The sequence below is a fragment of the Spermophilus citellus genome, assembly GCF_964194105.1.
Source record: "Spermophilus citellus genome assembly, chromosome: 6".
NCBI lineage: Eukaryota > Metazoa > Chordata > Mammalia > Rodentia > Sciuridae > Spermophilus > Spermophilus citellus.
In genome coordinates this window covers 17,828,654-17,845,088 of record NC_138187.1, presented here as the reverse complement: position 1 = coordinate 17,845,088, position 16,435 = coordinate 17,828,654, and the positions used below count along the sequence as shown (strand labels likewise).

General features: G+C 49.2%; 1 protein-coding gene across 7 annotated transcripts in view; it reads left to right on the top strand.

The window, feature by feature from the left end:
- ARHGAP17 (Rho GTPase activating protein 17) overlaps positions 1–16,435 on the top strand; it is an 87,721-nt gene that overhangs the window by 67,754 nt on the left and 3,532 nt on the right. Inside the window, exons 15-21 of one of the 7 annotated variants that reach the window (XR_014022702.1) lie at positions 1,840–1,931; positions 3,126–3,282; positions 5,081–5,314; positions 6,249–6,418; positions 11,335–11,955; positions 12,921–12,968; positions 14,682–14,730. Coding sequence is in view for 6 of the 7 variants with exons in the window: in XM_081299616.1 (XP_081155742.1) it covers positions 1,840–1,931; positions 3,126–3,282; positions 5,081–5,314; positions 6,249–6,418; positions 11,335–11,955; positions 12,921–12,967 (1,321 nt within the window). In the remaining variant the exon portion in view is untranslated. The remainder of the gene's footprint in view (positions 1–1,839; positions 1,932–3,125; positions 3,283–5,080; positions 5,315–6,248; positions 6,419–11,334; positions 11,956–12,920; positions 12,969–14,681; positions 14,731–16,435) is intronic. The other 6 variants (XM_081299614.1, XM_081299616.1, XM_081299617.1 and 3 more) reach the window with 6 other exon arrangements.

The following is a 16,435-nucleotide window of genomic DNA, read 5'->3' as shown; positions in this document are numbered from 1 at the left end:
GGTGTTTTCAAGTTGACTTTTCCATTCAGCAGATATTCTCAGGGCACAGCTATAAGCTGAGCACTGTCCCAGATGCTGGTGACACAAAATATATAAGTCTTGTCCCTGTCCTCCAAGAGTCCCTGTTCCTGGGCAGCCGGGCAGCTCGGCGCCTATAGTACAGTGTTGAGAGGATGGGGTGGGGGGAGAGAGAGAGAGAGAGAGAACAAACACACAACTTTACTTCCTTAGTGTCTCTGGCTTGGCCTGAGAATCAAGTTGACATGATGCAGATTAACAAGGGGAAACTACAGGTTTTACATGGACGTAGTAGCCCCACATAGGAGAGTGCAGACTCAAAGAGGTGGTTAGAGCTGGATGCTCTTGTACTGAGTTGGACAAAAGTAGTAAATTGTGCAAGCATGACAAGACAAAGGGCCTTGGCTGGTCTTTGTGGGCCCTGACTCAGAAGATGAAGATGAGTGGAACCAGGTTGGTTTGTGCAGATTTCCTGCTACCTCGACACCCTGGTGATAAAAATGTTTGTTTCCTCCTGGTTTTGGAGAGGACATCTTTCACATGCCTCCTACTTGAGGAAGAAAAGGGAAAATCAGAGTGTCCTTTGTTCATGGACCCTTTTTCAATGCCTTTACTTCAAAATAAGCTTCAGGCCATAGGGGTGTATTTTGGGTGTCACACTCTGCCAGCCTTCCACATCACTGACTTCACTAAGCTCCATGGCACTGATGAAGAGACAGTTTAAGCTGAGAAGCACAGGGAAAGCCCGGCTGGGAGTGGCCCCCGAGCTTCACTTGGGTGAACCAGTGTTGTCCTGCAGCTGGCACCTGCACCCACCCCCTCGGGTGTGCCTCATCGTATTTCAGAAATATTTATAAGGTTATTCAGTAAAGATCCAGTATCATAAAGCAAAATTAAGGTAAGTAAATATACAGTTGGCTACATTAATCATATCTTATGGCAAATAAATTCCAGGCCGATTAAAGACTTAAGCAACTTAGTGAGGTTGTAAGAACTTAAGACCCTTTCTTAAAATAAAATAATAATAATAATAATAAAGAGGGCTGGGAAGTTAAGTGACTCAGAAGTAAGTGCCCCGGGTTCAATAATCCTTGGTACCAAAAAAAAAAAAAAAAAAAAAAAAGACTTATAAATACGGTTACATTTTTGTGATTTTTGGGACAGAGAAGGAATTTCTAAATATGAAAACAGAGCAAGAAGCAATGCACTTAAAGTTGATGATTTTGGCTCTCTACCAGATACCAGAAAGCCCCTTAAGCAAAATCCTACTCAACCAGGAAGGAATCGGGGGGGTGTTGCTGAGGACGGAGCCCGTGCCCTCCTGACGGAGCTATGTCCCCTTATATAATAATAATTATTCATTTTCTTCGTTTTGTGATCTGGCACCAGACACTTTCAACTTCTGGGCAGTCATCTGGGGTCTAGAACAGGCATATGGCAGGTGGTCTTCAGCATTGTGCTGGGAGCTCATGGTTTTGGGGGCACGTTGTGGCAGCACATATTCTTGGGGACATTATAGGCAAAAGTAGTTTGAGATGATCTTAGGTCTTAGTATGATGTGGCTCCAGGAGGAAAAGGCAACCCTTGTCCTTGCCCATCTTGAAACCAGCTTCACTGCTCCTAGGACCCTGTGCAGGCTGAGTAGGAATAATTGAGTTGGGGTCATTTTTCCTCCTGGGAGATGGTTAGGACCTTGTGGATTTCATTTTCCAGTGTATTTAAATATTTTAGCCTTTAAAAATAATGGAAATGCCCTGACACAATCTCGAAGTCAGAGGCTGCCTCGGGGAAGCATTTTCATTTTGTGAACTTCCTCTGCAGAACACTGGCTGAAATGGCAGCGGCCACATCCGTCCATGTGGTTGCAGTGATTGAGCCCATCATCCAGCACGCAGACTGGTTCTTCCCTGAAGGTAATCACCACTTCAGTTCCTCAGCTGCCAGGCAGTGGGCGATGGTTCAGCAGGTCTTCACCGTGATCCCAGATCACCTGGCTTCCTTTTCACACTTCTTTCCCCTCTTCGGTCCTTTTTGACATACTGATAATCCTTTTATTTTGTCTTCACTTGGTTTCACTAAAACATTCAGCCAGTATTTAGTGAATACACTGCTGTGTGCTTGCTGGTGAGACATACTGTTCCCCCGGAGGAACTGGGCCCCTGGAGAAGGCAGTCGTGCAACAGATAAATTACTAGAAGGAGGGGCCAGAGAGAGGGGACAGACTCAGGCACGGGAAAAGGGAGCCAGGGAATGCTCTTGAGAAGAAATGACCTTGAGTATCCAGGAACCTTCCAGGGGGAAGAGGGCTTGTTGTCTCTCTGGCTGGATGGCTGGATTTGAGCAGAGGTGGAAGATAAAGCAGGAAGGGGCGACTGGGGCCTGTGAGTGAGGAGCCGAGTTCACCGTGTCAGGGAATTGGGGTGTCATTCGCAGGGGAGAGAGTTTCAAGCTACCTTTGTTGCAGTCCTGGGACCCACAGAGCTTCCCACACTTCCTTGATGGGTACTGGCTGGGTGTGTGCAGGGTCCGGACCTCAGCCCGGCTTCCCTAGAGCAGCCCCCCTTCCCATGTCCCCGGCAGCATGAGCCCCCTCACTCCAGGGTGGTGCTCATCTCTTCTCCACTGTCTCCCTGTCCTCAAGAATCATGCCTCCCTCATGTTGGTCACCTAAGGATACGGTGGCTGAGTGACTGTCAGCCTTCTGCCCAAGAGTTCCTTCCAAGAAAGGAATCGTGCAAAAGCAGCCCTTGATAGTCCTTTCATTTCTGTTCTCTATCAAAGTGTAAGTATTCCTCACATTTTTGATGATCAAATAAGTAATGTGCACTCGTGGTCCTCTTCTGTTTTCCATGATTTTTTTTCACGAAAAGAGAAGCAGAAGAGCTGTGGGACTTCCATTCTGACTCCTGCCCCCTCCCTGTCTCTGGTTCTCCTTACCTCCCTCTGGGTTGATCAAGTGTTCTTCAGGTGACAGTGCCAGGGCTGCCACTTCGTGAAGCAGTGAGGGCTTGAGGACTGAAGGGCAAGGTTCCTGTTCAAATGGGGTGCTTTGGCCCCCCCACCCCACCCTGCCCCGTGTCTCATGCTCCTGTTGGTTTCTCTTGCAGAGGTGGAGTTTAATGTATCAGAAGCGTTCGTGCCTCTCGCAACCCCAAATTCCAATCACTCATCCCACACTGGAAACGACTCTGACTCGGGCACTCTGGAGAGGAAGCGGCCGGCCAGCATGGCAGTGATGGAAGGGGACTTGGTGAAGAAGGAGAGGTGCGTTCAGACTGCCCAGGCAAGCAGAGTGGGTGGCAGTGAGAAAGATGGGGCCCTTGTTAGCTCCTGTGCACCCTCGACTGATCAGAGTCAGACCATTCAGGAATCAGGATGCAGGTCGCTCCAGGCACTAGTCTGATCAAGAAGTAGGGATGTGGCTTATCAGTTAACCGTGCGTGTGCACTGCACTTTCCCGATGGCCCGTGACACCCTCTACAGCGCCATGGCATCACACACACCTCACAAGCTCACCTAAATGCGTTGGACTGGCAGAAAAAGAGAGGAAGGAAAAACCAGTTGACAAGTAGGACTGTGGTCCATGACTGTATGTGAGAACAAGCCACATCTCACAGGGAGGTGGTGATTTTCTGTTTAAAAGAGGCACATTGTTGGTGTTACTTGGCCTCGCAGTGGAAGCCGACCACTGAACTTGGTGTTCAGCTGGAGAAATCACTTTGTTTGCCAGTTCTGGGGGGAAAATGTGGCTGTTCCAGTTTGGTAAGAGGCAGTGTGTCCACACTAGTCTCTGTGGGCAGTTTGTGAGATGGTCAAGGGAAATTGAGACTATGCCTTTTGGCTTCAGATGCCAGCTTGTCCCGTGTGTGTGATGAGATGTCCTGTATCCCAGGGCATCCTAACTGCTCGAGTTAGGAGGCCTGTGTGAAGTAACCTGCTTTTCCTGTGCCTATGTGATAATGTCACTAGAAATAGTTGACGTTAAAACTAAACAACACGCTCTTGTACTTGTTGCCCAATCTTAAAGTTTATAGAGAGGTGTGTGGGAGTTGTCTTTTTTTTTTTTTCTTTTTTTTGCAGTACTGAGGATTGAACCCAGAGATGCCCTACCACTGAACCACATCCCTGGTCCTTTTTATTTATTTTTAAATTTCTCACTAAGTTGCTGAGGCTGGCCTCAAACTTACTCAACCTCCTGAGTTGCTGGGATTAAAGGCATGTGCCACCACGCCTGGCCAGAATTCACTTTTTTTTTTAATGTAGAAGTTTCATTACCTGAACCCTCACCCACACTTTAAAGTAGTGATTCCTGGTGAATGTTATTTTGTCTATAACAAAATTAGCTTTTGTATATTTGAAGCTACAAACTGTGGTGTTACAAGTCCTATCACGTGACACAGCTCCGGGTTACCTGCCTGGGTGGACTCTCCCTGCCAGCTGAATATGAGCTCTGACACGCTTGCATCTTTTTTTATTTTCTGAACTGAGAAAAAGAGGTTTCAAGTTTATATACCTGCAGGCTTAAGTGGAAAGTGAGACTTCCTTCTCTCACCCTCCAGCCGCCATCTCCTTCCCAGAACTAGCTCTTTCCAGCACCCTTCCTCTGCACACCCTGCCTCTGCCTCTTCACTAGGATAGGAAGCAAGTCTCTGCCTTCGTCCCAGTGAAGAGGCTGACAGTGTGGCAGCCTTACACTGCCCACTTCAGGATCCCGCTGCCGCCTCGTTTCCCAGGCAGGTTTGAGGTGGAATGAGGAGTAGGGAAGCAAGCCCATCAGCATGGCTCCTCAAGGAGGCCTGCCTGTTCGCTTTCAGCCGCTCACTCACACCAGGTGGATCCAGGACTTTGATCAGTCCAGGCCCTTTGGCTTTGCTCAGGTCTAGAGCTAAGTTGAATTGCTTGCTTTGGTGTTGGGGATGGCCATGTGTACGGTCCTCGTCACATCCCTGCATGCCGAGCAACTTGGGCGGCTGTTCCCATGTGTGGTTTAACACATGTGGACCGTGGGCTTCTGTCCGATAGTTGGCTTGTGTGCTGTGCTGACTGTTTCTTCTCTCTGTAGCTTTGGTGTGAAGCTTATGGACTTCCAGGCCCACCGGAGGGGTGGCACTCTAAATAGAAAGCACATATCCCCCGCTTTCCAGCCACCGCTCCCGCCCATGGACGGCAGCGCCTCGGCTCCAGCAGGCCCAGAGCCCCCTTCCCAGAGCTCTAGGGCTGAAAGCAGCTCAGGGGGTGGGACAGTCCCCTCCCCTGCGAGCATACTGGAGCAGGGGCTGAGCCCGGGTGACAGCAGGTAAGGGAGCTGATTCTGCTGGCACTGGAGGCTGGATGCTCAGCCTTCGTGCAGGTGGTGGCCTTTGGGCATGGCATTCATGTCCAAGAGTCGTTCTGGTATAGAGTGAACCAGACTTGCTCTCACTCCCCTGATTGGCAAAGGGCAGAACAAAAGACTGCAAATGGCTTGCTTCCTTCTGTTTTCAAAAGAAGGCAACGTGTGCTTGCGTTCTTTGCCATTCTGCTCTGGTGCTGTAAACTGGAGGCCAAAGGCATTAGCAGTATGATGGACCGCCTTTCACCTGCGTGATGTGTAGCTGTCACTGTTCATGTGTCGTTTGCTTGTCGTCACGCAGTGTGCTAACTAGCAAGCGTTTGAGTGTAGCAAGTCTGTCAAGGTATAGTATTCCTGGCATTTATCACTCATTCTCTCATCCATTAATTCACCCAAACAGATTCCGAGAGACCTGAAACGTGCCTCCTAACTGGACCAGGCCTGCTAGTTAACCAGACCCTCCCCACCTTAGGATCGCCCGTGGAATCTTACTCACCGGGCCTTCCATTTCCATGGGGTTCTCTTCTCACAGATCCAACCAATCACACATCAAAAATATTTTTAAAATATTTCTTATGTTGTATTTTTTTAAAATGTAGACAATTTTCCTTGTCATTCTTTAGACAATACAGTACAACTGTTTACACAGCATTTGCATGGCATTAGGTATTAGAAGTAATTTAGAGATGATTTAAAGTATATGGGATGTTATAGGTAGGTTATATTCAAATACTACACATTTTTATATCGGGGATTTGAGCATCCTTGGATGTTGGTGTCTACAGGGGTTCCCAGAACTAACCCCCCTGGGATGCTGAGGGATGACTGTATTTTATACTATGTTTAGCTCTTCTAGCAGGGAACGTCTGACATCTAACTTGACTTTTACTCCCCTTAGTCCTCCAAAACCCAAGGATTCTGTATCTGCAGCTGTCCCTGCACCAGGGAGAAATAGCAGTCAAATGACCAGTGGCCAAAGCCAGGCCCAGGCAGGTGCCAGCTCCCATCAGCTCTCTGTCGGCCCAGCTCACAACGCTGCTGGTCCCAGCCCTCACACGCTGCGCCGGGGTAAGTGACCCTCTGTGCTCATTGCCCTTGCGGAAGGCTTCAGTTCCCCCCCCCCCCCCACCCGGGTTGGTGCCAGGGTCCAGGTTGTGGGGCTTTGGGACAGATCTTTTCCTTATCTGTTATAAAATGGCAAGTAGGAAAATTAGTCATGAAAGAGAAAAAGCATTAAGAAAAATAGGGGGAAAGTAGCAGAAAAGCAGACATTTAAGAATGTTTCCCTTAGGAGCTTCCAAGCTTAACCAGTAGAAAGCTCTTTCTCCAGAAACACTCCCAGTTTCCAGGCCTTCGCTCCCACTGGGACCCAGCACAGGGTCTGCACTGCTGAGCTCTGTGGGCTGGGAGTCACTATGCCTCTGATTTGGGGTCAGGGCTTCCTGGGTCCTGATTAACAACATGAATGGCTCCTGCCTGAGCCCCTTCAGTCCACCCAGCAACGAGGTGTCTCTTTCAAACATAGAGACCATGCCATCTCTTGGTGACGCTCACCTGTGACCTCCTTGCCCCCTCCCTCCTGGACCCTGTTGGACTAGCCAGGACTTCTGAGCACCCCTCTTTACTCTCTTCTTTCTGCACTCTGCTCTCAGTTCCTTGGATGTGCTAAGTTCAGTCATTCCTTAGAACTTTTGCACCTGTTGTTTTTTCTTCTGGAACATTCTGTCCCATATCTTCACATGATCCTTCTCAGGCCTCAGTTTAAAGGGTCACTTCCTCTGTGAAACCAACCTCTCTCTCTACCATATACACAAGTCATTCTCTGTGATGATACTCTTTTTTAGAGCATTTTTCTCGATCTACAAGTTTCTTTGTAGCTTATTTCTAGTCCCTGTGAAGCTCCTCAAAGACCTCTTAGTGAGCTGAGTGCTCACCTGTCCCAAACATTCCAGCATTCCCAGCCCTGTCCTGTGCTCGTCACAGAGTAGTCACAAGTGTGACTGCACGGCACACACTTGTGAGTCTGGGGGTGGAGTGCCTCTAGAGTGTGTCTAGAGAAGCTAGAGGTGATATTGTCCCCCCTTCCTGAAACATTCGATAACATCTGGAGGCACTTTTGTGGTGATAGGTGGAGAGAGGGCTACTGTTGGCATCTTGTGGGCAAAGGGTCGGGATGGTGCTGAACACCCTGTAGAGCACCCGGCCCAGGTCGTCAGCAGTGCTGAGGTCAGAGATCATGGTCTAGAAAGGGGCCTGACTCAGTGAAGGTGCTCCTTAGCCTGATAGTCCTACAGGAGCCGCCATGCCCCGCATCCTAGCAGCTAGCTTATGGATGATCCTCACTGCAAAGTGACTTGTAGTTTTTAGTAGCTCAAAAAATAACAAGTTTATTGTAGCAGGTGCTGGTTTCATGTAGTGAGGAACATATTGCTGAGTCCATATTCTTCTTATCATCTTCTCTGTAACCAGGACTGGGAAAGTAGAATCAACACAATTTATCATTGAACAAAACTCTATACTTAGTTGGAATGATGAGCATATAAACATGAAGAGTCCTTAGAGGAAAAAATTCTAATGCCACACAAATAGCCAGGTGTCAGTCCATTTTCTGTTGCAATAACAGAATACCCAAGGCAGGCTGCTTTGTAAAGGACAGAGGTTTATTTTGGCTCACAGTTCTGGAGGTTGGGAAGCCCAAGGGCACCTTGCCAGCATCTACGCAGCTTCTGGTGAGGGCCTCGTGCTGCTTCAGCTCCTGGTGGAACGCGGAAGAGCAAGTGGGCATCAGTAGAAGACAGGAGGGCAAGTGGGCATCTGTAGGGATCCTGTGTAGCTCACTTCTTCATGCAGGAAGGGCAGTGGCAGCTCCCCTTCAGCCTCACCCGGGACGGCCACACCAAGGAGTTAAGCTCCAGCACACACACTCAGCGGGACACCCTCCAGCCATAGCACCGAGCATGTAATAATGTTGCACGGGTTGTATGTGCAGGTGCAGGGGAGTTACAGCAAGACACGTGTCAGCCCCTGTGAACAGAAAGAGGCAGGTCAATAGAGAAGAACCGAGAGGAAGTTCCACCACAGGCAGGAGTGGGCCGCAGCACCGCACAGGGAAGTCATCTGTCCTACTCCAGGGTCAGGGCCTTAGAGCAGCACATGACAAAAACCACGCAGGAGCGGGACCTCCTGGGCCCCTGTGTGGAGGTGCATTAACCCAGCAGAGCCAGTTTTTTCTCTTATCAGATCTGTTCTTCAGCTGCTGGCTTGAGTTTAGGAACAGTGTCCGGTTCAGTGTCCATGGGGCCACGTTCAGTGTCCAGGGTGGCTGCTTCTGTGTTCAGTCTATGGTGGCTGCTTTCTGATGACACTGCTCCTGTGCTCCCCACGCTCCCCGAGGGCAGCTCCCCTGCACAGCCGTCTGTCCTGAGCTTGCCCAGCTTTGAGGGGCACCCGCCTGACCTATCCACCTCTGTACCCCACCCCAGAATGTGTGTTTGGCCAGAGTCAGTCAGCGTGGAGGGTGCTCGTGCTCAGACGTGTGTGGACCGTGACCCGCCCTGGTGGCCGCAGCCCATGTCCCCACCTCCCTGGGCTTTCCTCAGGCCTTGTTGCTCCCGCTTTGTGGCTGAGCTCCTGACACGTAAATCGAGTGACTGCACGGCACACACCTCAGTGACTGGTCCAGCTGTCCGCAGGGTCCCATCCTGCTCCAGTGAGAAGCAGAGGTGGTCAGTCTGGAAGGCGGCTGCCCAGCCGGGTGAGCCCGGGGCAGGCCAGCGGCCATGGGAGGGCCTGGGAGGAGTGGGGGCGCAGAGCAGCACTACCAGAAGGTGACAAGTAACAGCCACTGCAGGCTTCCCACTGTGACGAGGTCACTTGGGGATGGTGGTGGTCACAGGAAAGAGGAATTCAGCGGGCAGTTGGGCTGCTCGCACCCGCAGGCAGTTGTGATGTGGGGAAAGGCTCTGGGGGCTCAGTTCTGGCTTTTGCCTAAAGTCGGCTAGTTGAAGGCTGCTGACCCAGAAATAAAGGTGCCGACCTCAGGGGACATCATGAGGGTTAACTTCAGTGAGTCCCCTGTGAGTGGAAGTACCATGTCTGCACAGCATCGCAGACCTTGGGAGGTCTGCAGGGAGGAGGCACGTGGGGCAGCTCCTTTGTCCTTCTCAAGGCCCTCCTACCCTCAGGCCGCCTTCATGTGCACCCTTGACCTGAGCCTGCCTGCCTGGCCCCACGGGCCTCAGCTTCCAGGCCGTGCCTCTTCCCTGGCTCCCTGGCCCAGGCTCTCAGGCTTCCTGGAGGCGGTTCCACCCCCACCCCCCACCCCACCTCCCACATACTCTCTGGTCTTCTGCAGGTCTTCCCCAGCCCCGCCCATAGCTCTGCCACTCTGCTGTGGCGCTCCTCTCCTGAGTCCCACTGTACCCTGAAATGTCAGGAATGACTTTCATTCAATATGAATTACAGTAAATATTACTTAAAACAGAAAATTGGACCTTTTTAAAAAGTTGCCTATGGCCACCAGGGTATGACTGATATTCCAGAGATCTCTTCCTTTATAAGCTGTTTAGCTTTTTTCTGTGGGAAAAGGTCTTCTGAGTTCCAGTATCAAAAATTCTAGGCCAACATAGCAGAGCAGACTTCACCCTTATCAACTCTGAATTCTGGGCTCTGTGAGCAGGGAGCAGGGACCCAAACAGTGTAGGAAGAAGAAAGAGGATAAAGAATCCAGGGAGTCCACTGACATGGGTGTGAATCTCTGTTCTGCCATTTACTCACTGTGTGACCTCTTAAGAAATGCTTGCCCTCTCTGTTGCTTAGTGTTCTCCACTGTGAAGGGTGTAACAGTGCTCAGATGGTGCAGGTGATGTTGGGAGAGTGACTCGTGTTCCTCTGTGTCCTTCATTTCCTTCTCCCCTTCTTGTGGGATCAGTGAGCTCTCAGCTGAAATCATGAAATGCTCAGGTCCCTGGTTTCTGCCCGCCTCTCCCGGACACCAACGAGGCTCCAGATCTGTTTTCTCCATCCCATCCTCCTCAGTGTCAAGTTCCCAGCCAGGACCTCGGATGGTGTCAGGAGGAGAGAGATGCTATCACCTCTCTTGAGACAAATAATTCTAAGGCAGCTTTTCCAGATTTATTTGTACTTTTATCTAGATTGTATCTGTTAACCCAAGTTATTCTGGAATCGATAGAATTTCAGTTATTAACATAAGTCAAGCCCTCTGGGAGGAGACTGCTTGGGGTCAGGCCACTATGGGGAGGGGGGCCACCACGCTGCTCCCCCCCCCCTTCTTCCCGTGCTCTGGGGCACCCAGGGAGGGGCCTGGAGCAGCGTTTCCCTGGTGATGTGGCAGCCTCTGGTAACTGCTTTTTCATTTTTTTTGATCTTTTTAAAATGACAGGTCACAAAGGGTCCGAGTATGTATAATGCACTTAATGTTTTTTAAATACATTGTTGGTTTTGTCATGATTTTTGATTTATCACGGCGCAGTTGAGTTCCCACTCCCCTCCACCCCGCTTCCCCTGGCGTTACTGTCTGACGTCACCAGGGTACATTTATCACAGCTAAGGCACCAGTCTGGTTCCCAGCTGTTCATTAAACTCCAGTGACATCCGTCTCCCCATCCTGGAGGCCCAGTGCCGAGCCGAGTGCTCATGGTTTCCTCTGGTCTGTGGGTCTGTGATGCTGTCTCAGTCTTCCCTTGTGTTGGTCTGACTTTGGCCACTTGAGGAGGGGTGGTCAGGCGTCTGGAAGGAAGTCCCTCCCTTGGTGTTGGTCAGCTGGCCTTCTGGTGGCTGGCCTGGGGCTCCAGGTCCTAGAGAGGGAGACAGAGGCATTCTCCCTCCTCCCAGCAGGCTCATGAGGTCAGCACCGCTTGTCACTGTCTCCAGGGACAAGCTCCTTGGCCTTGCTCCTGGCTGAGGTAGTGCTGGCTGTCACTCTGCTGCTCTTACTAAAAGTTCTTTTTTCTCCTTTTTTTCAGCAGTTAAAAAACCTGCTCCAGCGCCCCCGAAACCGGGAAACCCGCCTCCTGGCCATCACGGGGGCCCAAGTGCTCCAGGAGCGTCTCAGCTTCCACCCAGCCTGTCACCAAAGCCATCCGCTCGAAGTCCGTCTCCTCCCCCACAGCACACAGGCCCAGCCCCAGGCCAGCCCTCGGCCACCTCCCAGCTCTCTGCACCCCGGAGGTACTCCAGCAGCCTGTCTCCAATACAAGCACCCAGCCACCCGCCGCCACAGCCGCCCACCCAGGCCACGCCGCAGGGGCACAGCAAACCGAGCGGCCAGGGCCCACCCACCTCCATGACACTGCCCAGTGAGCACGGACTCGAGCAGCCACCCCACACCCCTCCTCAGACGCCAACGCCCCCCAGTACTCCACCCCTAGGAAAGCAGAACTCCAACCTGCCAGCTGCTCAGACCCAGGTGGTGAGTAACCCTGAGGCTGCACAGACACATGCTGGAACCCTGCCGAGACCCAGGCCAGTACCAAAGCCGAGGAACCGACCCAGCATGCCCCCGCCCCCCCATCCTCCTGGCGCCCACTCTGCCGGGGACAGCAGCCTCAGCAGCGCAGCACCAACAGCTTCCAAAATAGTGACAGGTAAGTAGGAGTCACTCTCCCCTGCCGACCATGCTGGCCCCCAGCCAGGTGCTTTTGAGGTTTTATTGGCACACAGCCATGCCCAGCAGTCACATCTGGTCTCTGGCTGCTTTTGTGCTAGAACAGCAGAGTGGTGTGGTCGTGGCAGGTCACGTTGCCTGCAAAACTGAAATCCACAGCCTGGCCTTGAAGTTGGTTCAAGATTTCTAGTCGTATTACATGTGACAAACCTATCTCCATTTGCATGTTTCTAAATGTGATGACTTTTAATCCAGATGGATCATTTCTTAGTAAAGACATTCATAGTGAATGAAGAATTTCAGGTATAACTTTAAAAATCCTAATCATGCCAAGTTGAATGTGCTGGAAGGCAGGTCTCAGAGCCTGTTCCTAGCAGAGTGCCACCTTCCAGTGGCACAAGAGGGAAAAATTGACATTCCCTGCAGCCCCAGTGCCAGCCTGTTTTGAGAGGGGATGGTTGTGTGAGTGGAGCAGACCCCTAATGGGATCTCCTTCAGGAACTCTAGAACACAACCATTTTCTTTAATCATATTAAAAACCATTTTCATCTCAGATACTCAAATTCAATATTTAATTTTAAGTATGAATAGATTTTTAGTGTTTTTTAAAATGGCATTAGTAGCTCCACATCAATTCTTCCAGCTATAGATTATTCTAGATGGAGGCATTTTTGGAGAAGCCAGTAAAATATTCCTCTGGGCTCTCCAACCATCCCAGGTGGCTTCTCAGTGGAAAATGAGCCAACAGTGCACCCAAAATGGGGACCCAAGATGATAAGGTTAACCAACTTCAAATAATATCTTTCAATAGCTTTATTTCCCCCCAGGAATGTGATGCCTCGTTTGCACATGTTATCAATGGTTAATGACTTTTCTTATGACACCAGTGTTATTTTGAAAACCACAAAGCCACAATGGTTTGTTTGCTTGTTTGTTTCCCAATAGATGTCCTTCCTAGTGCCCTCACAGGTGGGGAAAGTGTCCAGGACTAAGGTCTGTACCCCCCAAGCAGCTTGACCGCAGCTCCAATGCTCCTGCTAAGCCATGTTTCGTGTATGTGCTTTGGACTTTGTGCTCCAGAGTGGCTCCAGAGTGGCCCTTGACCCGTGCGATGGCAGTCAGCAGGCCGTCCGTGCCATAGCATGTGGACATTCCTCTTGTGTTTATCAGAAGCACTTTGAGCTGCAGTGCTCCAAATCCGGGCGTAGATATCAGTAGAGGGAGAGCTGCTTTCAAGCTGTTTACGTAGGATGCTAAAACTTGTCCTTCCTGTTGGTAACACAGCCGGATGCTCTGCCCAGTGCAGTTGGCCTCCAGTGCAGTTGGCCTCCCACTGATTGACTCATCAGCATCCAACCAAGAGGACTCGAGTGACAGCACAAAAACTTGTGTCCCTTAAGTCCTAGCTTTATTTTATTTTATTTTTTTCAATCTTAAGTGCAATCTTAACTGCATGGAGTTTCTTAATTGATGTCTGAAATTCTCAGGACCAGGGGGCAAAACCAGTCTTCCCCCAAGATCCTTTACTGAATTCCTTGGAATCCCTTTGTAATCCAGCATGCCGACATTTTGCTTTCTTAAACCACAATGAGCTTTTTAAAAGGCGCCGTGAAGCTCATCTGAACCTGCCCTTGGATCCACATTTGCTCAGCAGAAGCCTCTCGTTAAGAGTGTGATTGCCTTCATCACAGCCAGAAGCATTTTATGGGTCATGCTGTAAGAGCACCCCAGCTTCTGCTCGAGCAAGACTCCTATAGGGAGCACAAGGGAAGGCTAGAGTGTGACTGAAAACACGGGGGAGCCACAGGCCCGAGCCCACCTTCCTTATTACCTGGTGACTGACCTGAGTCTGGGAGTGCCCAGTGGGTGTGGAAATCATTTACAGTGTAAAGTAACTGAGCCATAATCACTGTTAAAGGATTAATGCTTTAGTACTTGTGACACAGCGACATTTTATTTCTAGATCTTTTGTTTTTATTTAGATGGAAGACTACAAACCAGAATTCCATGTCTCCTTTAATAGGGTTCTTACCTGGGTTGTGTTTATGCCAGAAGGTTGTTCTGTTGATCAGCTACAACACTGCAATTCACTGTGCTTTGTAATTATTAGGCAAAATTTTCCACTTAAAAGTAACTTTTCCTTAAGATATTAGCTAAACATTTAAAAGCCAGTCTATGCTGTGAGTTTTCCTAACACAAGACTCCAGGTCACCACAATTGTCTTTGTATTACAGAATTAACCTTTAACATCTTACAATCCCCTGGATGCCCTTGGATGTACACAGAAAGCCAGCAGTTAGAGTCCAGGAGCCCACAGGGGTTGGCTTGCCTATTAGCCATTCTAGAACATAGCACTGGGCTTTTCTGGAAGGTAGTAACTTCCTTGAGCAGGGTCCTGTACCATGACATCTTGTTTTCACTTGGAAAACTTCAGATGGGCAATTTCCTAAAAACAGGCCCTTCATTTAGAGTATTTAATCTCAAAGAGCTGACACGAGGATTCTGGGATCAAGGTCAGCTCTCCGGGGATCACTGCCGCCACGCAGGCTTGGTGGTCAGTGCCTGGCAGCTCAGCACAGAGCAGAGCTCTGGAGAATGGAGGATCAGTAGGGTTTTAACTTCCCAAGGGAACAGTGTTCATCTTGCTGTGTTTAATAAGTTTTAGCAAAGAGTATTCTAATTTAAACATTTCATTAAATAATTTAGATGTATGACCTGCCATATTCAGTCAGAACTGAAATTGGAATATGTAATGGTAAGGAAAAGGCACCTGATTGGCCAAAGCATTTTTGCTGCTGTCTGATCATATTTGTGCACTAATGCCTGTTACTAACCAGTCTCCCTAACCCTGCCTGCTTGCACCCCTACTAATAGTGCATGCACTAAGGAGGGCGGCTTGTCCATGCTTGCTGTGAGTCACCCTGAGTACTAAATGTGTGCACAGATGTGGATCAGGTGCCACAGGGCTGGCCTCATGACTCCTATGACTTCTATTCTTTCCTCTATTGAACAGGCTTGAGGTGTAGTAGAAACAACATACACTGCACTGTCAAGCATACCTGACTTAGCGTTTTAGCTCTCTGTTACACTGGGCAGGGGACAACCTGGTTGACCTTGGAAGTGGTGACACCTGGTAGACCTGATGAGGGGATTAAACTCGGTGAAATAGGAAGCACCTGTTACAGTTCATAACACACAGGGTCAAATCTCTGGCAGTTGTTTATTACATTTATCTAAACGAAAATGTTTTAGATCAAAGTTACATATTGGATTCCTAAGTCAGCATTTATAGATCTTACATGCCCAGACCCAGCCTTCTAGGACCCAGAGCCAGGAGGTCAGAAGCAGGGCTCCTGTGTCCATATTTCAATTTCATGCACCACTTGGTTTTCCTATTAGTGTTTTTGTGGGTTAGAAAGACAATACCCTGCAGGAGAAGACATTTCTTACTGTAGGGAGAGGAGTTAGGAGAATACCCAGGGTCACAATGATGGAGTCACTCTCAAATGCCCATAACACTGGACAGTTTGCTGGCTCTCCAGTGTCCTCTCTTAAAAATCAAACTCTTTATATTGTGAAATAATACATTCTTTAAAAATAGTATGGATGGATATAAAAAGAAATTTTGAGAAATAGAAATAATAAGAACTTACAGTTCTATAATTGGGGAAGTCTATTTTTATTCTACTTTTTAAAAATTCTGGGTTTTCTGAAGGCAAGGAGGTGTGTGATCACAATTATTTTGACGTATACAGATTTTGATCCTGTGTCATTTTATTTTACATCTGTGGTCTTTGCCATCTATGTTAGATGACAGCATAATATTTCATCTAGCAGATGGATCAGTACTAAGTGGCTTGTTCTTCTATTGGCAGTTTACTTTTAACAAGTACATAAGAGAAATCGTGTCAAGTTAAATATCCAGTGAGACTTGAACAGAACCTCTCCTAGAATAATAAAAAGTTGAGTCAGTGTCTTTCATGGATAAGAATATTGCTTATAGTCTTAAGGAGTGGTGAGGCCTAGAAGGCAGCCGTGCCTGTGGTCCCTGGGTCAGAGCTGAGGGATGGACAGTGGCGGTAGGGCTTGTCCACTCTGCAGCTGAGCCTGAAACTCTTCATTTCAAGAGTGGATTTGGATCTACTTGCTCTCAGATGACCTTGCCCTCTTGAAAGATAGATTTATGACCAAAAGCACGCACTCAGAATTGCAAGGGTGACCGACTGTCCTAGAATCATACCCTAAGTATCAGGTTGCCAGTATAGGCCCTCAGAGGGCCTGCTTCCTGGAGGGAGACACTCAGGTCAGGAGGACCTGGGCTACGTGTGTCAGAGGCCCAAACCCAGGATGAACCATCTCCATTCTGCCTTTGGGCTGAGTCCGGTTACTGGGAGTCTCTTTTCCAGTTTCTTGGTGGTGGTTAGCATCTGTTGTGAACTTAATTCCAAGCAATATGCACA